Raw genomic sequence first — 24,667 nt, 5'->3', positions numbered from 1 at the left:
TCAACATCTGCCAGGCAGTATGTGCTTTGTTCTTAAGGATATATTGGTAACTAATACTTCTGGTGGCACTTCTTCTGGTGACACTGACTTTTGCTGTATTAAATTAATTTAGTCCTAATTTTGAGAGAAAAGCAGAGTCCAAACCAAATACACGTAAATGGGAGTCTGTGCTTCAAAAAGAAATGACTACAATAGGACGTCTCCTCACCTCAGGAAATAAAAATGCTTTTGCCTGGGATCAGAGAGGTCATGAGGTTAGTGCCAAACAAGCTTTTCTAGGAAAGAGAATTCAACCTAAGCATCAAAACACCTTGATTTAATCCTTTAAAGATTTGAACTTGGACCTTCCCACATTCCAATAGTCTAGTCACTGAATATAGGATGACCAGAGTAAACACTGAAAGGACTTCTGCACTTTTAAAATCTATATAGAAGAGGAATTTTCAGCAGATATTGCTTGTTACCCAGCTGTTTGACAGACAACCTGTGCCAAAATTGCCTCTTTTACACAACCCTTGTTTTGTAGATTGTTTTATATGAATTGTTGTTTTTACATTGTTTTTAGGCATTGAATTTTTGCCTATTTACTGTAAGCCGCTTTGAGTCTCCTCGGAGAGAAAGGCGGGGTAAAAGTGATGTAAATATATAAATAAACCCTTACAGATACAGAATTCTTCTCGAGTTTTCATTGCGCCACGAAAACTAGAGTTGCAGTTCTAATAGAGAACAGTCCCAAGGTCTCCTGAAATGAACCTGTTTCTCAAAGAAAATAACAGAATTGTAATCTTTAAAAACAGAAGTTGCGGTCAATGACAAAAACCAGCGTCAGCACGTCTGGAACTTGGTCAGCATTCATTTGTTTTCAGGCTTCCAAAATTTGGTTTTGTTATTTTTATTGCCTGGAGCCTTGGGTGATTGTGCCATCTGTTGTGTTGAAAGAAGAAAATATTGTGTAATATTTTTCCTGTTATGCCTATCATAAAAGAAGGGCCATAATAATAAAAACGTTGTTTAAAATAAGTGTAATTAAGGAGATAAGAGAAACACTATATTTTTACAGCTCAGTCTCATGTAGGTGCTGGGAGATATCTAGCTTTGCTGGAATAGTCATTCCATGCTTCTATTGGAAGGTGAAGATTGCCTCGTGATGTTCAAGTGGGTGATACCTTATCATCATTCCATTTGGACACAGTGTTATGGTCATTCTTTCACAAAGCCTTCTAACAACTGGTTCTGCTGTGTTGTGTTTTCCAAATACTGTTGTTCTCTAGTTGCTTTAGAAAAAGGATTTTATTTAGTGTATTGTTGGTGTGATTTACTTTTGAAGGCAGTTGAGTGGGGAAAGCAATGTGAAAAAAATACTATCTTTTAAAAAAAGTGATCTGTTTTTCTGTTCTAATGCAGATGACTGGCATTCCTATGCAATGTTCCATAAAACTGCAGCTGAATATTTTTACGAAACAAGTCCCTGGGATATTGTAAGTAGTATGAACTTGATTTTGACGCCATACTTGTGACGCAGAGGGGTCCAATACACTATCCAGTCAGTTTTTTTGGGATCCACTTCAGTTATTGAAGCATGGTGATGTAAACAAAGACACTCAAAGCCGTTCAGCCTACTGCATGAAAGCTGAAGCCTTTTTCTTCTTCCAGCAGTGGATTAACCACATTGATCCAGGGGTTGGTAAATGCCTCCTATGCCAGGGGAACTGACTGCTGCCTTAAAGGAGGCAGTGGCATGTCCTCCCTGGATCCAGAGGTATTGGGAACTGCTGCCCTATTGCAAGTTTCCCCTTTTGGGGCAAGGAGGCTGGGCAACTTCCGGAATTTTTTGAAGAAACAGATTATCCAGACCCATTTCAGGCCAGAATATGTCACTAAAAAGGCCCTAGATGTTCTGATTGACAACCTACTCTGGAGGAAAGATAAGAAAATACTGCTCTATTGATCATCCAGGATCTTTCAGTGCCATTGGTGCCGTTGATCATTGTATCCTACTGGCATGGGAGTGGGATGCACTGTTCTGCAGTGGTCCCAGTCCTGTTCCAGAGAGTAGCACTGGGAGATTCCATGACAATGAAGCTGTGGGGTACCACAGGTTTCTGTCTTATTTTCCACGCTGTTCAATATGAGAGGTCATAAGGGGGTTTGTCATGGGGTGTCATCAGTGGGCTGATGGTTTTTAGTTGGAGCAGTGCGGCAATGGTGTCAAACTTGTGGCCCTCCAGGTGCTTTAGACTTCAACTCCCAAAATTCCTGGACATTGGACTAGCTGGCTAGGGCTTCTGGGAGTTGGAGGCCCAACCATCTGGAGGGCCACACATTTGACACCTCTGCTGTAAGGGGTTGGATTAGAGTCAGTAAACTGATATTGTTTGAATGTAAGCTATTTTTAAAAACTCATTTTTCTCTTCTACTGTTTCAGGCAAACGGGAAGGGTCAAGCCAGTTGTATTACCTTTAATTTGGTTTGCAGAGGTAGGTATAAGTGTGTTTTGTTGCAAAAACCCATTCTCAGAAGTATGTATGTCTGAGTGCAGACTAGGGAAGCAGCTACGAAATCTTCGCTTGTTTGACTAGCTCTCAATTGCCTTTTTGACTTAAGAAGAAAAATATACTGTTCTTATTCTTATTTAGCCTGAAGTATCTCTTAGTAAGTGTGAAGCCTTCTTGCTACTTTAACCATAGCCAGCTCCCTTTTTAACCTTTGTACCAAGAGGGAATGTCTTGAGAGGTCACTTGTGATGGCTTTGGCATAGGCTTGAGTGCTGTTTCATCTCTTGCAGGAGGTTAAAACTGCAAGCCTGTAGAAACTATTATGAATATAGAAATTAGAAGGAATCTGGCAGAAATATTGCTATCAATTAAAAGAGGTGAAGGGAAAGATAAGAAGGAAAGAAATTTAATAGACACGACAAACAGCAGTTAGATTATTCATAGCAAAATATTGGCAAGGGGAAATGACGATACAAATTGATGAATGGTATAAAGAAGTCTAGAGAATGGCATTAAATGGTAAACTAACATCAAATTTAAAAGTAAATAAGACTATGGGAAAAGTGGCTTTGAAAGTACATTGAGAAGATTGTCCTGGAAAAAGAAGATAGGAATTTATCTCTACATAAAGAACTGAACTTTTGGTGAGATTTTAAAAGAAGAGATGAAAGAATATAAAAGGGGGGGACTTATAGTCACGAGATTGGTGAACTTATGTTTTATCTATATGTCTATATAATTGTAAAAATTAAATTTAAAAATAAACTCATAACCAAGCCACAAAAAAACTTGCAAGCCTCATGTCGATATAACACATTACAGAATATTTTTCTTTCTTGAACAGAGTGGAGAGGTTGAAGGCAGTATCTTACATGATTTCTACATCAGTTTGGTGCTTATCCCTGCTGTGATGGGTTACGCACAGTACTGTCTGGTCGCTCTTGGAGGTCTTCTGTTTATAGTGGCTGCCTTCTTGGGTCTCAAGAGCAAGGTAGGACTTAAATCGTCTGGAGATCCTGAAAGTAGGTGGTCCTTAGATTCTGTGATTGGCCTACCTTCTGATTTTTTTCCCATTGAAATGGCAAATTCCCGTTTCATTTCTGTGAAGTTCTTGCTTTCCTTTCAAATCATCCTGTCTAATGCAATTTTGAAATTTGCATCGAAGTTACATGACCAGGAAAACAGTGGTGCGACTCTTGTTGGTCTAATCGAGATGGCGTTATTGATGGCAAGGCATAACCACTTCCCTGGTATGAAAGCCAGGGTATCTGGAAGAATAAAGTAGCTGGTGTTGGATAATTTCAGAAAGGAGAAAAGCATTTAAAGGTTAAATCAGCAGCAACGGTAGCAGTTCTAGCAGATTGGAGCCTGTCTCTCTCCATGCTCACAGGAGAAGAACAAAATGAAGGATTCTGGAGATTGCCATGTGCTTAGATACTTTGAATAAAAAGAGGAGTGTCCCTGAGAAATATCAATCTAACAAACAGGAGAGAATAGAGAGATAGACAGGCATACAGAAAGGGCAATGGGGGAATGGTTTTCCCTGCCGATTAGCTCATCTGCCTATTTCCTCAATGAGGACTATACACTTGTGCAGGATATGGTTGAGTTACAGCAGCTTAGAGGTATTGGGAGCACCAAAAAGGTTATCCAAAAAAAAGGGGAGGGGGAGAGGGGATTCTGTAGGATCTGAGGGCCACAAAATCAGTTTTCCCTACTCCTTGTTTACAGAATAAAGTGAGTATATCCAATGGCTGAATGAGGCCGTCTTTGAATCATTATTGCTAGAGTAAAAATCTTTGCCAACTAAATTTGAAATTGGAGTTGCCCTAGTTTTGAAACAAAATAATCCCTACAGTCTTCTTTTGTAAAAGGGCGTCGCGTACTGGCGTGTATCTGCTATCCGTTCCGTGCTGCTTTGCATAACTGACTTAAGGCAGTTAAATGACAAATCCTTTTGTTGCAAAGTTAAGGATGGGCCAACCTGTCACAAGAAAAGGTCTTAAGCAACCTGTTGTGGTAGAGCTGCTAAAACCAATTAAAGCCATAGCATCAGGTCTCCTCATAAGGTGTATCTGTGTCAATGAGCCACTATAGTGCACACGCCTTGTTCAGTGAAAAGTAGTTTCTTAGACTGTTGCAAGGGTAGGGTGTCCAAGCAGTTCTCTAAGACAAACTAACAGAAGCCAAAGGAATTGCTTGGGAGAGTTCAAAAATAAATTCCTTTTACCTCTAGGTGTTTCCATTGGTGCAGAATTTGTGTGGGTTTGCTTTACCCTTTAAGTGCAGAGTATTCCAAGACCTCATGGTTTGATGCATATTGCTAGGAGGTTTTTGCGAGTTGCTCACTTGACCATTTTGTATGTGCAACCAGACAGGGAGAAAAGTCGGTAGCATCTGAGTAGGTGCACCGATCCCATTTGGAAGGTGCTTATGTATGTGCACCTGTGCGTGAAGGTGATGGGCAGTCATCATCTATTTATATTCAAAAATAGTATTTTATTATGCAGCGATTCAAATATATAAAATCAAGTACACTGGATATCCCACATATCAAAACTTGAGGCTATTAACAAGGCGGGATTGGGAATCTGTCAACAATCCAAATAGTCTTATCCATGCCAATAACTCCAAAAGTTTTGATTTTCTGATTGGCAAAAACAAATTTTTATAATACCTGAAAGAAATCCCATTGACTTAGACTGTCTCTCCAGTAAGCAACTAAGTCTGCAGCCTAAAGCTGTTACTTATTGCAACAACAACAACAAAAACCCCACAGAGAGTTCTGCTGAAATTTAAAGATAAGAATGTTTCCCATATAATGACATTGCTTCTTATTAGATTACAGAACAGGATGTATCTCCTACACGAGTTACATCGCGATAGGAGATGTTATCAGTGTTAGTCATCAGTTATTTTGCTTTTCTACATATTCACACCATATTTTCTTGCCAAACAGATTTTTCTCAGGTCACTTGATATTACCTGAGATGTAGACATTGAGAGCTTTGAGTTCTTAAACAGTGGTTGTTTTCTGGAGTGCCTGACATTTCTCAAACATTCTTATCCCAGATAGTGTGTATATAGACTAAAAACAAGACAAATCCCTGCATGAAGGGTTATAATGTGGCATTGGGGGAAAAAGAAGAAAAAGCTAATGAACTCAGGTACAGTAGAGTCTCACTTATCCAAGCTAAACGGGCCGGCATAAGCTTGGATAAGCGAATATCTTGGATAATAAGGAGGGATTAAGGAAAAGCCTATTAAACATCAAATTAGGTTATGATTTTACACATTAAGCATCCAAACATCATGTTATACAACAAATTTGACAGAAAAAGTAGTTCAATACGTAGTAATGTTATGTTGTAATTACTGTATTTACAAATTTAGCACCAAAATATCACGATATATTGAAAACATTGACTACAAAAATGGCTTGGATTATCCAGAAGCTTGGATAAGCGAGGCTTGGATTAGTGAGACTCTACTGTATCATTTCTTCAGCTGGAAAAATATTTTGGCTAGAGGACAGGGTATAAATGTTCCACATAAATAAATAGTCTTCTGTAACTGTTACAATAACAGTAATTCTAAAGAATGGATAATATTCAGGGAGGAAAGTGGCAGATGGTCAGAGGAACCCTGCTGTTCCTCTCTATTCCCTGTACCCATGCTTAGTGAGAAAGAGCTCAGTTTTTATATTTGATAGTGCCACAGCTCAAGTACAATGTAGACGTCCTGTGTATGACACCATCAGGGTTAACAGTATTGCACACATTTATGCTTATAGATAAATAATACTGATATTGTCACCAGCCGCTTTTTACCTGTATTTCTGGAAATTTCATCTTTCAAATTCCATGAAACGTATTCCTCAGACCTTCCTACGGTGTCTTTTATGTCTGTTCTCATTGGTTGTCAGTTTGCTCTCTGAATGTAAGAGGTTTCCCCAGTGTGTGCTTTCCTTGCTCTTGGATGCACATGTGCTCCATGCACATGTGCATCCACAAATATACCTTGGACTAAAGGCAGATCTCTGAATGTGATCTAGGTCCGTGAGCCAAAGTATACAGCTTTATTTCTGGAATTAGCCCTTGCATGAATTCTATACCTCACCTTTAGTGAACTGCTGGTACTAGAGACTGGTCTGGATTAGGACAATAATGGAGGCAAAGGATTAAAAACAACACCTCCATGAGGGAAAGATACCCATCCCATCAGTGGCTCCTTGCAGTTTTGAAAAGGCTTACACCAACTACTTGTGAGAATGATCTCTAATTTGCCCTGTTTAAGAACGCTGAACTTGCAAGCCAAATTCTCCTTTTGATGTCTAGCCAAAGTCATTTTTTTAAAATGAAAAGTGGTTGGGCAACACTTGTGCCCAAATGTAGCACCTTCTCTTTACTTTTTCTAAAGTGGATAAATACCATACTTCTTGGATTGTAAGATGCGCTCTAATTTCAGTATCACCACCACCGTAAGATACACCTGTGATTCTAAGGTGCACCCCATTTTTAGAGATGTTTATCGGGGAGGGGGGGGGTGTTTCTTAGAACTGAAGAAATACAGTAATAAAAATAGTAATAATAATGAAATCCATCTTCCTCGCTATTCTTATCTACCTTATTTTCTGAAACCTATTACGTAAAAATCTTTGCAGTTCAATGGACAGTCCAAAACTCTTACCCTGGATCATCAAATGACAAGATATAGATAATCAAAATGACAATATATAGATCATCACAATGACAATATACAGATCATCAGAATGACAATATATAGATAATCAAAATGACAATATACAGATTATCAAAATGACAATATATAGATCATCAAAATGACAATATATGGATATAGAAATATATCTTTTAAAACCTGCATACAATGAACCGCTAATCTTACTCAAGCCAATTTTGAATGGTGTTCGCATGAAACCTTCGTTTTCTCAACAGACCATGACTGTTTTACGGCAGAAGGAGGGGTCCATTGTGATTGGGACCCTGTCTGCCCCAAAGTTTTATAAGCCTGGATCCCGCACTGGCTACAGTTATCAGGGCCCACAGGTAAGAGACCCCTAAATGGGTCGCCTTAACCTGGAAGAAGCCGGGCATGCAAACGGAGAACTGAGTTCTCTCACTGCTTCTTGCCTCCTTGGGCACACCATGCAAAGTTAAAAAGTTGGAGCACTGACCTCTTTGCCTGGACCCCAAGACCGGCAAATGTCCGTGCAAACATCTCTTCTTTCTTTCTGTCTTTCTTTCTTTCTTTCTTTCTTTCTTTCTTTCTTTCTTTCTTTCTTTCTTTCTTGCTTTCTTTTGTGTCTGTGTGCCTTCCTTCCTTCTCTCCCTCCCTCCCTCTCTTGTCCCCAGTCCCCTTCACTCCATCATTCTCAGTCTTTTGTTGTTGGGCTTGGGGTCTTTAAATTAACCAACTTCATATGTTTATTGCGAGAGTAAACAAACTATAAAGCAATTTGTGAGTTACCAACACTCATATATCTTTATCCATGTATAGCATGGGTTACAGAAGACTCCAGTTTATTTTGGCTCCTATTCCCAAAGGCAGAAGAAAAGGAAAAAAAATTGTTTAAACATTGCTTTAAAAAAAACAAAGCAAGCACAAATGTGAACAAACCATTTCAAATGTGGCTTGACGACCGACTTTTTGCATCCTTCTGATTTCAAAAAAAATCTAATAGACTTAGGATGTAAATGATCTTATTTCTAGAAAATCAACCCTTTAATAAAGTAGGTTGTGTAAATTAGCTCCCGTGATACCCTGATCCCTTCTTAACACAAATTAAGTGTGCAAAAAATGCACCCTCTATTTACCTTTCAATAAACAAACAAAAAAAAACACTCCTAGACGTATAGCATCAACTGTTTAAACCAGACTGATTATTTTCTAGGGAAAGTGCTTTTTATTTTGGAGTAGTAATAAGGGTTCAGAATCTAAAGGGGCCACCCAGTCCTCCAAAGAGAAAAACGGCTCCGCGTGGAAGGAAGAGAGATTCTAGGTGGATGTCTGGAAAATGAAAGGTAATGTCAACTGTCATTAAAAACAACAACCCCAAACTAGCTTGAATCTGTTTTGAACTTCATAGATTTTAAATAGTTGCTTGAATGGCTTGGTGCTTAATTTTGATGAGCAGGCTGGCAACTGTCTTGGATCCCGCCCAGCAACCGACAATGCATCCCTGGCTTCTTTCTCCCCAACTTGAGAACTTTTCTTCTGCACTGCTTAATATGCTGTTGCTCCCCCCTTTCTCTTAAAACAGTAATAACATCCAAAGACGTTCTGAATTTCGGATCCTGTTTCTTTTGGTAGAAGCCAAGCACAAAGCGTTTATTTTCTGGCTCATTCAGAATTCCTGTGCAGTCCAGCATTGTTTCAAGCAGGCATCTGGGAAATGGGGTGAAGAAGGCTTTCACAATAATTGTATGTTTCCATAAGCTGGAATGTACAGACATGTTGCGAATTCCCCACTTTTAATGTTGCGTATATTGTGACAGTGAATTGCTAAGTAAATGAATGTCTTCTGCCAAGAGGTATCTGTTGTTTTCTGTCTTGGATCTATTGCCAGTTGGTTTCACTGGGTAATCCATTGTTATTAATGTTTTTAATGTTATTAATGTGTTTTGATGTTTTTGATTTAGATATGTGATATAATTTTATATGTATGCGAGGCATTGGATTTTGCCATTTATTATGTTGTAAACTGCTTTGGGGTGAGAAAAGCAGTATAGAAATGCAGCTAACAATAATAATAATTAAGGAAAAATAAGATAACAAAAAGAAAAACATTATTTTATGCCAAACCGCAAGGAAATATGATTTTATTTCTTACCTGCCTGTTATTGTTGCTACTATTACATTTATTTTACTCTATTTTTATTATTAATACATTTATTATTTCACTCTGATATTATTATTATTATTGCATTTATTATTTTACTCTATTCATTATTACTTGTATTATTTTCCTGTATTTATTATTATTATTACTACATGTATTATTTTACTCTATTATTATTAAAAGGATACATAAGCACATTTACATTGAAGAAGATGAGAATAATGATTTGACCAGAGTTGGACAGTCTTATCTTAAATTTGAGCTTTATTTAAATATTCAAAAACATTTAACCTACCAATGCCTCAATTAATGTAATTTTATTGGTATCTGTTTTTATTTCTGAAATTTACCACCCTCGGCTTATACTGGAGTCAATGTTTTCCCAGTTTTTTTGTGGTAAAATTAGGTGCCTCAGCTTATATTCAGGTCGGCTTATACTCGAGTATATACGGGTAATTAAAACACTTAAACATTGTAAAAATGCCACAAATACCCATATTAAAATGTATTTCTTTGATAGCTTTAGATATCCGTTTAGCTTGAATATTTTTACATGGTTAAAAACCGTAGTAGCTAAGAGAACTATCTTTTGGTCTAGTCAGTTTCTTGTTCTAAAGCGATCTTCTGTGGATAGAGTTGGTATTTACCATACCAAAGTTAGACCATGTTGATCTGTGTTGTAAAATTTAAATCGGACATGGACTAGACCCCATCATGTGCATTCAGATTAAATGCTTGCCATGCAAAAATGGTCATAGTACATGATGTTAAGACAAATATAGGTAAACTTGGATCCCAATATTTTTTACTATTGGGCAGTCCAGGGAGAGCTTGCTTATTCCTGAATTGAGGTGCTTCATCACACCAGAATTTGCTATCAGGAACCCTTGAGCTCACAAAAACTCTCCTCCGATAGTCCCAGTTCTAACTATACCTTTTGGCTTTCTTTTCCCCAGAGAGATGCTCAAAAGATGATTCCTCAAATGCCAAACTCATGGAATGACCCATTTCAGCCTTCAGACACAGCCCCTCTTCTGCAAGAGACCTCTAACACGATACACCACGCGGCCCTTTCTGCCACCTGAGCAGCCTTGCTTCCTCTTCGCAGGAGATCCCTGAGAGTTTAAACCCATGTCCATGACGCAGGGTGGGTGGAAGAGAATACACCCAAGCACATGAATGCTGCAGTGGTTACACTGAAGCGGATGTTCAATCCTTCTCTAAGAAACCGGACTCAGAGGTGAACTATGGGATACCTTCCTGTGCAAACAGGAAAACGAGGTTCACTGCCATGATCTCCGTTAATGAATAAATGGAAGGAGTACATGGAGGGCGGGATGTCTCCACTGCTGCAATTCCACTTCTAGCGGAGAGTAATGGTTGAACATTAGTCTCTTCTTGCATCTGCAATGGGTTTCTTGTCTTCCTTGAAAGCTGATCTCTTGTGATCATTTTAATAACCCCCTTTTGATAAATCCTGGATCCCAATGCCGTTTATGAGGTGCTAACTGTTGCCATTGACTTAACTGGCCTGTTTAGTAGGCTGCAAAAGTGTGCTAATTCTAAATTGACCAAAGTGTTTGACATTTGTGCTCCCTGCAAATTATTCTCCTCCCTCTCTTTCCCTCCGTGCTTTTTTTCCAGAAATGTTTTCTTATATGTGCTAGACCTCTGTTGCCTTTTCCTTTCCCGACAACATGGAAACACTCCTGGGAAATTAAAATTGTGTGGACGAAGCGGGAAACAAAACCACATCCATCAAAGTTATTTAGGTAGCTTCAGGAATCATAGAATTTTCAATCTGGTTCCCGGCATTACCCTTTGACCATGCATCCCACTCCAGAATACATTCTTCTATTTATTTCTACGTGCCAGTGAAACACTACCATTTGGTGTGTTTTTAATAACCAGACTGGAACCGTGGTGCTTATGTGCATGCACACTTAACTTTTTTGTCGGGTCACCTGGAAGAGAAGAGGTACTTGGTGCTTCTCCAAATCGGAAGATTCTTTTGGTACTTGGTGCTACAATTTGGATGATGAGGTAGACAAAACAGGTAGAAGGAAAATCCCACTTTGCTGGGGGGGGGGGGGGGAATGGGGCACAATATGCTTGGCTGTGTTTTTCTTGTTCAGCTGAAGGCACCTCCTTCAAACTTGTAAGAAACCTTTTGTTCCTTGTTGTCTCTGGTTTCTCTACTTTCCACTTGATTTAGTGCTGGTACCAGTAAGGGGCCATAGTTTGAACTGGCTACCAGAATACCACGCCATCCCTCCTTCTACTCTGAATTGTCTGGTGAAAGTTCCAATCGTGTTTTGCACAAATAACAACACCTAGAATTAAAATATTTGAAATCTTTTGAAGAAGGCTCCTCCGTGTGTCATTACAAAGGACATGCAGCAGCGTTTTGGTGGTGGGCTGTTAAAATGAGTGTGAAATCTATGATAATATTTTATGATATCAACCAAACCTGGTTCCATTGGATGTCGCGTTAAGCTGGGAATCCAAGGTGATGTAGATCTTTGGTTCCCAGCATTTGGTCCTCCAGATTCTTTGTTTCTTCTCCCAAAGGGCTAGCCAGGCTGGCTGTAGTCAGGGATTCTAGAAGTTGCAGTACAAAACGTTTAGAGAACCAAAGAATGAGAACTGCTAGTGTTTGTAGCGTCTCCCAATTCCGTATCCTCAAAACATTTCCTATAAGGCAGAGCTTTCCAAACTGTATGTCACAACACATTAGCATGTCAGCTACAGTGTGTAGGTGTGTCACACGAACATAAGAAGAAATGACAAAAAACTTGGAAATATATGTTATCTTACAAATCATATATATTTAAAAATAGAAATGGAAGGTTCTCATTAGATATGTTGTGTCCCCATACATTTCCTTATTACAATTTATGTCTGTGTTGGTATCTCTTACAAGGGGTTGGTTTAACCTCCGGTTTGCTGGTAAAACTGTTGCAAAATGATGACTGTAAAGTGTTTCACCAACATGAAATGTTGGGAAAGCTCTTCTGTAAGGTACATAAGGTAAGCAATAGTCATGACACATAATGGGAGCATTATGGTTGAGTGTCTGTGTCTCTCCAATCCTGATCTGATTGATCCAAGGAGTAGGGTATGGGATCAGCTTGGTGCTAACAGCAAGACTGATTCCAACAGCAAAGATGTTGTTCTGTGCCATCTGGCAAAATATGGCCTCTAGGCAGAATGGCTTGCCATTCCCTACTTTGGTCAGACCACTCAATAGACTATTGTCCGTCCCCTCAAAGATAGCTGTTGTCTTACTGTTTTTATTTTCTTTGCACATATTCTAACTTCAGACTGGATATGGATGCTAATGTAAATTTGGGGCACATCTACACTGTAGAAGTAATAACATTGTGCATGGCAGCTAAAGTAGTGTAAAGCTGCATTAAATCTGCCGTGTAAGTGCACCCTTGGACCTTTTCTAGAGCAGAGTGCCTGAGCAACACTAAAAAGTTTAAAGGAGAGAACATTGGAGTAGCAATACAAGGAGTTTGCCACTTGGTGGAGCTGTTACAACATGGTAACTTGGCCTTTTCACTTGGCAGACCAAGATAAAGTGTTGCCTTTGAGCTTAACAGGGCCTGATCCATTGCTGCACCTTTTCTGTTGATAATCTTGTTTATAGATTATTGCTCAGATAGAAAATAGAAAGAATGGATTAATTAGGCAGTGAACTGCCAGATCAGGGAAGGCTTGACTTCTTCTTGTATGAGAAGGTATTTGGGCTTAATTGTTTATTAAGAGAAAATCCAGTATCTGTTCTTCCCAGAAGTCAATAGGATGTAATCACAACTAAATTAATAAACCTCATTCTTTTCCATTTAGGTAGGTCTCGCACTGGATTTAACCCATTGTAACGAACCATTTGCTAAAGCGCGATGTCTTTTTGTAAACTGTTAAGCATGGCATACTCTCCAACTGTTGCATTTTGTCAGAAATGGTATCTATTCTCTTTTGTCACACTTTTCCAGGTGCTTTTAAAATGTCACAATTTATTTCTCCTCCCAACCGTCTGTAAAAACAGGATTCTGGTGTAGAAAAAAAAAGAAGTCTCCGCAACCCCAGTGGAGAGAGAAATCTCTGCTTTCCCCTTCTCCTCTTCCTTCCTTCCCGGCTCCATTATTAGCATTATAATTTAGAGATAATGCAAATGGTGTTGAATACCCAGAGGTACAGTTTGCTCCTAGGCAAAAGCCAAGTTATGTAGAGAAACATTCAGTGTTCAGTGGCAAAAAAATGTGTGAGGCTTGAAATAGCTTTTGAAAATAATTTTAATGGCTACAGTGGTATAGATTTCTAAAAATGGTTTGTTCATGTTGAGCTGGGAAATCAATCAGCTTACAAAACAGCAAGTTGAACCAGAACTCATATGGAAGTCTGGTCAGATGCCAGTCCCAAAAAGCTTGTGCTTGCTTGCCATCTAGTGATCCAAAGGTGGCATAACATTTGTCGCACCCAAGGAAGTAGTCTTAAGACTTTATCAGATACAGTAGAGTCTTGCTCATCCAATCCCCACGTATCTAAGGTTCTGGATTATCCAAGCCATTTTTGTAGTCAATGTTTTCAATATATCGTGATATTTTGGTGCTAAATTCGTAAATAAAGTACAATAGAGTCTCACTTATCCAAGCCTTGCTTATCCAAGTTTCTGGATTATCCAAGGCATTTTTGTAGTCAATGTTTTCAATATATCGTGATATTTTGGTGCTAAATTCGTAAATACAGTAATTACAACATAACATTACTGCGTATTAAACTGCTTTTTCTATCAAATTTGTTGTAAAACATGATGTTTTGGTGCTTAATTTGTAAAACCACAACCTAATTTGATGTTTAATAGGCTTTTCCTTAATCTCTCCTTATTATCCAAGATATTCGCTTATCCAAGGTTCTGCCGGCCCGTTTAGCTTGGATAAGTGAGACTCTACTGTACATGAATAATGGAATGGATAAGCAAACTGCCTTTGGGGGTACTCATTCTTAGATCTCTTTTTCATAGAGGAACTTCTGATAAGTTGCTTGAAAAAGCCCAGATTTCACACTTACCAAAAGCTGAGGAAAGAAATCAAGTGGCTGTGTTTATATATGTTGTGAGAGCGAGAGTGTATGTGTGAGAGTGGTTGGCTAGAATCCCTTTTCCTTGATGGATTACTGCCTGCTATTCTCTGTCTGGCTAAATGAGATCTTTTTTGATTTGCCATTTTGGAAGGAGCCACCCACTTGAAACGGAGTGACGTGATGAATTTCCCCCCCCCCCCCCCCGCCCCTTTGCAACCTGGTGCTGCACCACATTATGGGCTTAATTTGTTAAATGCAGACACATGGTATTTCCCAGTGTGCTTTCGAGGAGCAAAGGGCAATCTGTCTGTTGGGAACCTCTCATTTGTCTTTGTCAAGGTGGCATCCTACTGTCAACGCTCTCCTCTCTTTCTGAAATGCCTTTTGATCAATGCCTGGCCCCTTTATTGGCTCACCGACTTCTGGTTTAATGTTGAGGTTAATTAGGTCTTTGCTAGATAATGGGCAGCGGGTAGGGGAAGAGATACTATCCTACGCTAAATGCCCAAGAGGAAAATGTGGACGGACTGATGATGTGATGCTCATGCTGGGCAGAGCTTCTTTATCATTTGGAAAACATAATATTCTTCCATAGTATTCTCAGGGTCAGAACAATCAGGCCACCTCCTTGAATGGTTTATATTATCTAGCAGAGGCTGAAGAAATGTCATTGAAATGCCACCAGCTCCTTTTTTGTTGAGTTGTTATTTATTTCGTCAATTCGTACCCTGATTTTTTTCCCCTCACAAATGGTTCTTATTCAGATTGTAGTATAATAGTACAAAACCTTTTTCAGAAATGAATAAATGCATTCAAAGAATGAACATGCAATTTGAAAGAATACCAGCGCAAGGAAAAACAATGCATCTGTAGTTAAATGGCCCTTTACAAAGGAAGTGAGGTCAGTTGCCAAAGGTGTACCTGCAAGATTGATTCAGTCTCCTTCCAAAAGGTCAACAATGATCTACTTGGAGAGGATGGAGCAGAGAATGCAATAGGGCGGTGGTTCTCAACCTGGGGTCTCCAGATATTTTTGGCCTTCAACTCCCAGAAATCCTAACAGCTGGTAAACTGGCTGGGATTTCTGGGAGTTGTAGGCCAAAAACATCTGGGGAGCCCAGATTGAGAACCATTACAGTAGGAGAAATGCAGCACAGAATAGGTAAAGAGGCAGTACAGGAATATCTGGCTATTCTAAATGAATTCAGGTCCAGATTAATTGCATCCAAGGGTATTAAAAGAACTGGCAAAAATCATTTCAAAATGACTCACTCTTTGTAACATCTCTGGAAAAAGGCAAGTTTTGGAAGTGAACTTTTGGGTCATATAGAAAGTTACTCTGCAATGTAGCAACCTGTTTTCCAGGTGTGTTTCTTTTTACTGTGTATTTATTTAAATCCACAACGGGGTGACAACATATTTTACAGCAGGTTGTGCTGTTTGTTCTGAGGTCATTAGAAACACAGGCTGAAAGAACATGAAATAACATGTTGTGCTTTATCTTCCTGGGTGTGAAAAATGAATCAATAGCTCATTGATTTAAATTAAAACATCTCCCTCGCAGGATGGCTGGGAAGGCTAATATCTATAGTTGTGGAACGGCGCTTGGAAATCCATGGGCCCCGTAAAATACGGTCTTGTCAGCTGCTTGGGTTTGCTGGCAGATGAAAATTAATTTTAGCTTAGTGGTTTGTGGCAGTTGACATTCCCCAGAAGCCAATTCTGCTGGTTCATGGGATGGCGTGGTAATGGGGATATATCAAGATTGCTTGGAAGGTGTACTTTGGATAATTGTTTCCTTCATCCTATCAATCTTGTATCAAATATATTCCAGTGAGTACAGCTGACTAAGTAATTATGAGTAAATATGATAAATTAGACCTTTGTTTTCTTTTTTGGCTGAGCAATAGGTATAAACAGATGGAAAGATTGGCAGGAAGAGCCTACATGAAATTTAACTCGGGATCATTCCCTCTCCCCGCAGAACTGCATTGATGCAATATACAGCACGTGTACGGAAACGTGATGTATATAATCAGTTTTATCATATTTATTTACTTTATTGTTAAAAGTGTTTTCTTTAACTTACTATAAGGAGTGTAATCGTGTTTTATCAAGCCTTTTTATTTGCTTTGGTACTGTGATATGGCCTAAGGGCTAATCAATTAATGTACTAAATATACATCTATATATATAAAAGAGTGATGGTATCACGGCAGCGGACAAAACAACAAAAGTAAACACCCCACAACCTCAAAAATTGACAGCACAACCCCTCATCCATGCCTCTAGGTTGATACAACAAAAAGAAAAGAAAAATAAAGTCCTAATTAGAGGGAGAGGAATAATTGTTTTTATCCAATTGCTGCCAGTTAGAAGGCTAAGCTCCACTCACTTGGTCTCCTAGCAACCCACTCAGCCCAGGGGACCCTTTACTTTAACTACCACCAATTCTTCAATACTTTATTTCCCATACCACCATACTTCGCCACAGCAACGCATGGCTGGGCACAGCTAGTTACATATAAGATAGTATTTACTCAGAAGTATTACATTGTTTGGACTGTAGTAGCTTATGTACCCATTGCATTTGGTAATGGTATTTATTACTGTTGTGGGTTTTACTATAGTAGGGAAGCAGTCCTTTCTCTGTCCCTCAGGGGGGGAACCCATTGCAGATTTTGTCATGAGACACCCCTCTCACTTGCATAATCTCCTACTAAAAACATAATAGCAGCCAACATAATAAGTCTTTGAAATTAGTGCATTGACTGTTTGCTAATGACCATAAATGTGTTTGCTGGTATAGATACCTCTAATTAGCTCCCGATAATAGATTAAAACAGCTTCAGGTCTTCTCCCCCAACTCGCTTCCTTTTCTTTCTTTCTTTTTACTAAAGTCAATATTAGCACAGCATTTCTGAATTGGCTTTGAGGGAGATGTTCGGTTTTCCCCGAAGTCTAATGACGTCTTGAACGGCTTTGGCATTTTAACAAAAAATATTTGGTCTCATGAAATAGTAATGCTATAAAGGACCCCTTCTGGGCAGGGGAAATTGTCTCCTGTGTAAACTTAACTAAAATAGATTCATGGAGTCATAAAATCATAGAGCTGGAAGGGGCCTCATGAGCCACCAGGTTCAACCTGCTCAAGACAGGATCTCCAGCTAAGCATCCCAAGCAGGAAGCTGTCCAGTTTCTTTCTAAAGATGCCCAGAGAAAGTCCTTTTTAACATCAGGGCTGGTTGCATAGATCATTGTTTGTTCTGACTCTTCCCACCCGCCCATATCCCAAAAGGCTACAGCCTGGGTGTCTCCCAACTCCACTCACATTCTTCAGCACCGACCAGATCGTAAAAACTTCACCACAATGCTCTTTATATGGCTTAATAAATGTTGCAGTGCTTTGGCATGCCTGGTCTACCAAAACACAGGGCCAGGGTCGATCAGATTGTTCAACTGGGGAATGCGCAGACCTGCTGCGTACCATCTGGCCTGTTTGCTCATGCCTAATCTGTCATCCTCTTTGTTTATCTTTTGCGCCTTCCCTGGATAACGGTTATGGGGTGGGGAAACACATGCCTTGCTTCCAGCACAGCTTGTGACAGGCTTTGAAAAAACATTTCTGCACATTGCATGATGTTCACCTCGCCCCGCACTGCAAATAGTAGTCGTTTTCCCACTCGGGTCAGATTGCACTGGTGAGAACCAGCAGGCAAAGCACAGCTTGGTTCTAGTCACAAGCTTTTCTGCCAGCAAATCACAACTCAGTTCCATGCAGAGCGCAGGAAAGTTATTTTTGGATGACACCCTCCTAGCTGGAGGATTCTGGGAAGCATAGTAAAAAAATATTTCTGACTCTGCGGGGTATTTAAAAAATAATGTACTTTCACGGGGTGATGAGCAACATGCAAGAGAAGCTTTTTGCACAGAGAGGTGGTGGTTCTCAAGATAGGGCTAGGGCTACCAGATCCCAGGACCTGGCTCTGATTTTCCAGTATGTTATAATTTTATTGCCTCCGAATATTGCAGATGTGGGAGAGAGGACTGGGGCTAAGTGTGAGTGTCTTGCTTAAGGTGGAATTCTACTCAGGGAGTTCCTGAATTGTAGCCAGTCTCCAACCATTGTGCTGCGCCAGCTCTTGCACCCGCACCTAATGCATCCTTGTGCTGAACATGTGCGACTGTTCCAGCACTGGAGTGCTTTGCTTCCTTGAATGGTGAGAGTTGGCTCATTTGAAATAGTTGGTCACGTTCTATGGCATTCTCTGTGGTACCCAAGGTCTTTCGAGATGAGCCATCCTGACAAAACCAGCCGCACCAGTCTGATATATTCACCGTTTAGTACTCCAGTCACTGCACCTTGCCTTCCTTGTCTGCATTATTAAAATCTGGAGCCTCCAGCAAATGATACGGTAATGGTCCATGACCTGACTAACATCCCTCAAGTTTTTCAAGGTCACACTCCCAAATGTAAAGCTCTCACTGTTTGCTATTCTGGCAGAGTCCCGAGATCTATTTCTAAGCAAAGGCACTCACACTTTTCAAGAGGATAATAATAATACTCATAATTATTATTATTATTATTTTATTTCTTACCTGCCTCTCCTCCTGGCATGAGGGTGGTTACAACATAGTTAAAACACATAATCATTATATAAAATACACCTATTAAAACATATTTCTGCAAAATACAAAAGAACAAAGATTAAAATAGAGTGAGTTTAAACTTCATGAGTAATACTGGCTGGGTAGGCCTGCTGGAAGAGATCAGATAGATCTTCAGATGTGCTTTAAACTCCGACAGATTCTCCTTAAGGAGAAAAAAGCGGGGGAGAAATACACATTAATAATAATAATAATAATATTTCTGGTTAATATTAATCTATTTCTGTTTAATGTTAATACAATGTATATTTTTTTCCGTAGACGGAAGAGCATCATCACACTTTAGGGCATGAGCCATACAATTCTGAATACTTTAGAATCAACCCTATCCAAATCTGGGTGAGTAATAAAAAAAAGGAGTGTGCGGATAGCACATGATCCACTCTGGATGAGAGCAGTATTTGAAAAGAAGCGTGTCGAGTCAGATTTCTGTTAAGCTACGGTTGCACTTTCCCAAGAAACACCTCTCTTCTCTTTGCCTCTTTAATCTCTTTCTGCCGCTAACAGGGATTTTATCTTACCTTCAGTCCCTTTAAAGAAGATGTAATCACTTATAAGATTAAGCATGGAACATTGTATTCCATTGTTCCATTGTGTTCCCATAACTCTCTGCCCCGGAAAACTGACACCTGGCAACTTGACAGCAGTTGTCATGAAATCGATAATTCAAAGGATGTGATTAAGAGAGTGAAAAGGAGCAAAAAAACAAGTCTGCAAAGAAAAAAAAAACTTGTTTGTGTTTACAACACACAAATTGAAATCTGCACTAGTCTTTCTAACTACATATAATTTTGTTAAACATTTAGGTCATAAGTGGTTGTGTTGATTAAAAAGAGTCAACTTTCCCATTAGGTTTTGAAGGCACCCAACAGAATAATTAGGCGTGGAATGATCAGAGAATGGAAAAGTTACCTAAATCCCCAAATCCCGTACCCAGTCTGGGAACTATAGGAGCAACACTACTTTTGCTAGTTCGGCAGATGATCACTCATAGAATGATAGGTTATGTGAGCAACAGCAGACCTCCCAGTGTGGGCAACTGGGCCAGTATTTACCCTGTTGTTAAGATGACTCCGTATTGACTTCTCAAGTCTTTTTATGGTTTAAAAAAAATATTCACGGCCCAGCAAGGCATGTAAATGCTCATATATTCTCCTCTGAACTTTCCCGTCTGCAGTTAAATAGATCCAGCTCTTTAAGCTGTTCCTCAAAGGTCTCCAGACCTTTGATTATTTTGGTTGCCCTCCTCTGGACACCTTCCAGCTTAGAGTCAATATCCTTCTTGAATTGTGGTGCCCAGAATTGGACACAGGGTTATTATTCCAGGTCAAGAAGTCTGACCAAAGTAGAATAGAGGGGCACCATGACTTCCCTTGATCTAGACCAGGAGCAGGCACACATTATTAATCCTTTTTCTTTGGTCCTGATTGTCCCGTCTGTAGCAGGAAAGTGCTTTCATAACAGTAAGCTCTTCAGTAATAATTTGGGCCTGATTTTTTGACTGGCTAATAACATGGGAATAAATCCTTTTAATGCCTTTTAAGTTAAAAAAAGTCTTGAAATATAAATCAATACATTTACAAGCTTGTAGAATATTGCCAAAGGAGTTTGTAAACCTTGAGTAGTTTATATTCACGTCTCGTTTAATCCAGAAAAAAAAACCATGGTAATTTTTCTCTCTGCAGCTGCCACTGCTGTCGTCTTTTTCCATTCCCATTGTTGCCCTTGGTCTCTTTCCATAATAACATTGTGATTTGTGACAAAGGTAGCTGATTTCTTGCGGTGTTCCCTCCGACTTAAATGTTAATGAAAGCTTAAATCAAAAGAATGAAACGTTCAAGACGGGGGCTCCAAAATGAGGTCTCGGAGAAATCTCCTTTGTAAGATTGGATGCTGGTGTTGAAGAGAAATTGATTGTTATTTGGGGTGTAATTGTTTGAAAGGCAAGGCTTTCATTGAACACAAGTCCCAAGAGCCCTGTCTAGTCATGGGATGGGGATCCTCTACCAAGTAGCATCATGCTTTTTTGGCTAACTCTTCTTGCAATGGTAGAGCGGATCAGCTGAGAAAGCATAGTATCCAAGTCCAAGGACCCACTGGAGTGGGGAGTTTGAGCAGAGCAGAGATAGTCAATGAGGTTCCTGGCCAAAAAGTAGGAGGATCCCTATTAATTTTGGATAGATTGGAGTAGCCATTTAAGAGTCAACCCTGGCTGTTTCTGGTGGAAGAAACAACTGTCCACTTTCTGACTAGTAGGCCTGTTCATGACTTGTGTGATGTTTGGACTTCAGACTGCTTGATCTTGACCCCTTGAGCTGGCTGATGCATGTTGCTTTGTTCCAGAACCTGGATTGGTTCAACCATGCTTCTCTATACAAACTCTTACAGGCAAGGACACTTGTTGCTTTTACTGCAGTTGTCCCAAGAATGCAGAGCTAATTGCCTCCTCTCACATAGGAGCTGAGCCAGGACAGTTTGTTTCTAGTCACTTAACCCTTGCTGGTTTGGGAAGGAAACGTTTGATTACAATACGGTCAGTATTTTTTTTATATATATACATTTATATCCCACCCTTCTCACCCCGAAGGGGACTCAGAGCGGCTTACAAATTAAATTTACATACAATATTATATTATTATCATAGCACAATACTGTACTATATCTATCTATCTATATAAAAGAGTGATGGCATCAGGGCAGCGGACAAAACAACAAAACTACAGGCCCCCCAACCTCGAAATTTGACAACACAACCCATCATTCACGGCTCTAGGTTGATACAACAAAAAGAAAAGAAAAATAAAGTTCTAATTACAGGGAGAGGAATAATAGTTTTTATCCAATTGCTGCCAGTTTGAAGGCTAAGCTCTGCCCACTTGGTCTCCTAGCAACCTACTCAGCCCAAGGTACAGGCAGAGTTAGGCCTCACTTAGGCCTCTTCCACAGATTATCAGATTTTAACTGGATTATATGGCAGTGTAGACTCAAGGCCCTTCCACACCGCTATATAACCCATTTAGAATCTTATATTATCTGCTTTGAACTGGATTATCTTGACTCCACACTGCCATATAATCCACTTCAGTGTGCATACTAAACATAAAGACTACCATACAACAGACATTCAATACCACCACTACCTCAACAATTTCTCACCAACACCACCAGACAACGCCACAGCAACGCAGGGCCGGGCACAGCTAGTATATTATATAGTAGCAAGCATGGAGCAATTTGTTGCTGAAAATGCCCGTCTGGATCAGCTGTTTCCAGCGCATACTGCTCAGCCGCAAGTACAACAAGGTCAGGTGGCACAAGCAGAGCAGTAGTAACTCCTCTCCCGAAAATGCCCCATAGCTTGTCCAGAAAAGTTTGATGCCAGGCTGTCAGACTTTCCCTTTGAGAGCAGGGCGTGTGTGTGACTTTCTTCGATTGTGACATTTCGTCATGCTGTCAAGGGAAAAGAGGAGCAACCCTATAAAGATGGATATCAAGGGTGCGCTGCAGACGATAGAATTGGCGTCACCATGACAGCAGACCATGGGAGTCTCAGTCCGACAACTTCCTGCAACCAGATGTTCTCCTCAAACTTTCTTTTGAGCAGATTTAGCTCTTGAGGAGGTTCCACAGTCACACATGGCATTCAGTATTGTTGTCGCCAGGAACTGCTTCTTGCTGCAGCTCCAAGATAGGCTGTAATTCTTTAGGAAGGATTTCTGCTGACCCTTCTCCTCCCTGCCCCCATCTGAATGTGATTTCTGTTTGGGATTGTGTCGGGGAAGACCAGACAGACAACCTTATCAGGTAATTAATTTCAAAGCCATTGTGCTTCCGTGACAGGTTTCTGATTTATTGCCCAAGGAACATTTTGGGGTTCAAAGGCCACATCCGCTGCGTCTAATGCACCATGATCTTTTCCTCCATGAAGGAAATAGCAGAGAATAAAGGCATTATTACCACCAGACTGGACTTCTGGTATTAACATAACAAAGCCAATATGAATTAGGTGTATGTGGCTCACTACTGCACAGCTGTCGCCTTGCGCTCTTCGTCCAATGCTGAGCCTTTCTTGTTGGCAATATGCAAACTTTAAGCTTTTGGTTAGAACAGAAGTTATGCAAAGAGATCTCTTTCCGTCAGGAGTCTCAGAAAGTGACTATGCCAAACTGAATGTGTTCTATTCATGGTAGAAAGCAAGATGACAGGTCAACTGACAAAAGATTTTAAGTGTATATTTGCCCAATATAGTTCTACAGTGTCAATGTATATAGCACTTTACAGTGTAACATACACATATATAAGGGTCGAATGAAAAGTAATGCCGCCACCTTCGTTACTTGGGTTTGGATGGGAGTATTTTAATAAATCTAACGCAAAAATAATCCTTAGAATGTGCTCTTTAGCTACCACTACTCACTTTTCCACATAATCACCAGACAATTGGATACATTTCTGCCAATGATGAACAAGTTTTCCGAAGCCGTCACGGAAGAAGTCGACACTCTGTTTCCGCAACCGGCGTCTCACAGGACCCATCGTGCACAGATCTTCCAATAGCCAAGCAAAGCAATAATGTGACCCACACATTCTTGTGAAATACCGATTATGCTTGAAATTTCTCTCTGAGTGACACGACAATTGTCTTGAATCAATCTGTCAGCCTTTTGCTTGTGAAGCTCGGTGGTTGCTGTCACAGGATGCCCAACTCTTGGTTTGTCACGCAAGTCAAATGTTCCCACCTCAACATCTTTAAATTTACTTGCCCAACGGCGCACAGTACTCACATCAACACAATCACCATAAACAGCTTGCCTTCTCTAATGAATCTCCTTTGGGGTGACACCTTCTGCTGTCAAGAATTAAGCTTAAGTCGCATTGACCAGTTGTCTGTGCAGGGTTCCATACTTCACACTTTAACAACACAACCGTTCAATGCTAAGACTTCCAGCCAAATGGAACTGTAGAGGAGAATCTCCTGAACAAGCTAGTACCTGCCGCATACCAGTATGGCCATCTGTTGAGAAGTTATGAAGGTGGAGGCATTACTTTTCATTCAACCCTCGTAGAGATCTTAGGCTTGATCAGCTCATAATGTACATTTGACCAAAGAGAAAGATGGGAGTTGAGTGTTCAATGCAGGGGTAGATGTGGTCCTACCCATTACTACCAATTCGACAAAACATTTGGTACAAGAGGCTAAATAACATGGGAAGAATAGACCTACAGGTTGAGAACCACTGGTCTAGATTCAAAAACAGGGCCAAGTCTCTGATCCAGGCTTGGATGTCCCACACAATTGATGGCCAACTGATGTTGTTTCCAGCAGCTGTAGAGCATTTGCTGCCTTCCTGATCCAGAGGAGCTGATTGTTCAGTGCAAACAGCTGGGACCAGGCCTTTCCCGTAAACCTTCCAAACCCATCTTTTCCCAACTCAAACTGCGTTGCATTGTTTACTGCAGACAAGCGGCTGCAAGCCAACACCAGAAGTCTGTTTCTCTGCCTCTTCTTCACCAGCGTTCCAAAATCTAGAAGAAGTCAAGTGGAGAGAGAAGGAGG

General features: G+C 40.1%; 1 protein-coding gene across 5 annotated transcripts in view; it reads left to right on the top strand.

Moving 5' to 3' along the window:
* scarb1 (scavenger receptor class B member 1) overlaps positions 1–11,720 on the top strand; it is a 28,707-nt gene extending 16,987 nt beyond the window's left edge. For 2 of the 5 annotated variants that reach the window (XM_016994736.2, XM_062958559.1), the window contains exons 9-13: positions 1,405–1,478; positions 2,426–2,477; positions 3,340–3,486; positions 7,451–7,561; positions 10,311–11,720. In XM_016994736.2, the coding sequence (XP_016850225.1) occupies positions 1,405–1,478; positions 2,426–2,477; positions 3,340–3,486; positions 7,451–7,561; positions 10,311–10,439 (513 nt within the window). In that variant the 3' untranslated portion in view covers positions 10,440–11,720. Of the gene's footprint in view, positions 1–1,404; positions 1,479–2,425; positions 2,478–3,339; positions 3,487–7,450; positions 7,562–8,406; positions 8,531–10,310 lie in introns of those variants that run through there. The other 3 variants (XM_062958556.1, XM_062958557.1, XM_062958558.1) reach the window with 3 other exon arrangements.
* The last annotated feature ends 12,947 nt before the right edge of the window (positions 11,721–24,667 follow it).

Source organism: Anolis carolinensis, chromosome X (assembly GCF_035594765.1).
Source record: "Anolis carolinensis isolate JA03-04 chromosome X, rAnoCar3.1.pri, whole genome shotgun sequence".
In the NCBI taxonomy this organism is placed as follows: domain Eukaryota; kingdom Metazoa; phylum Chordata; class Lepidosauria; order Squamata; family Dactyloidae; genus Anolis; species Anolis carolinensis.
The sequence above is the reverse complement of the archived record's forward strand: the minus strand, read 5'-3'. Positions and strand labels throughout refer to the sequence as shown.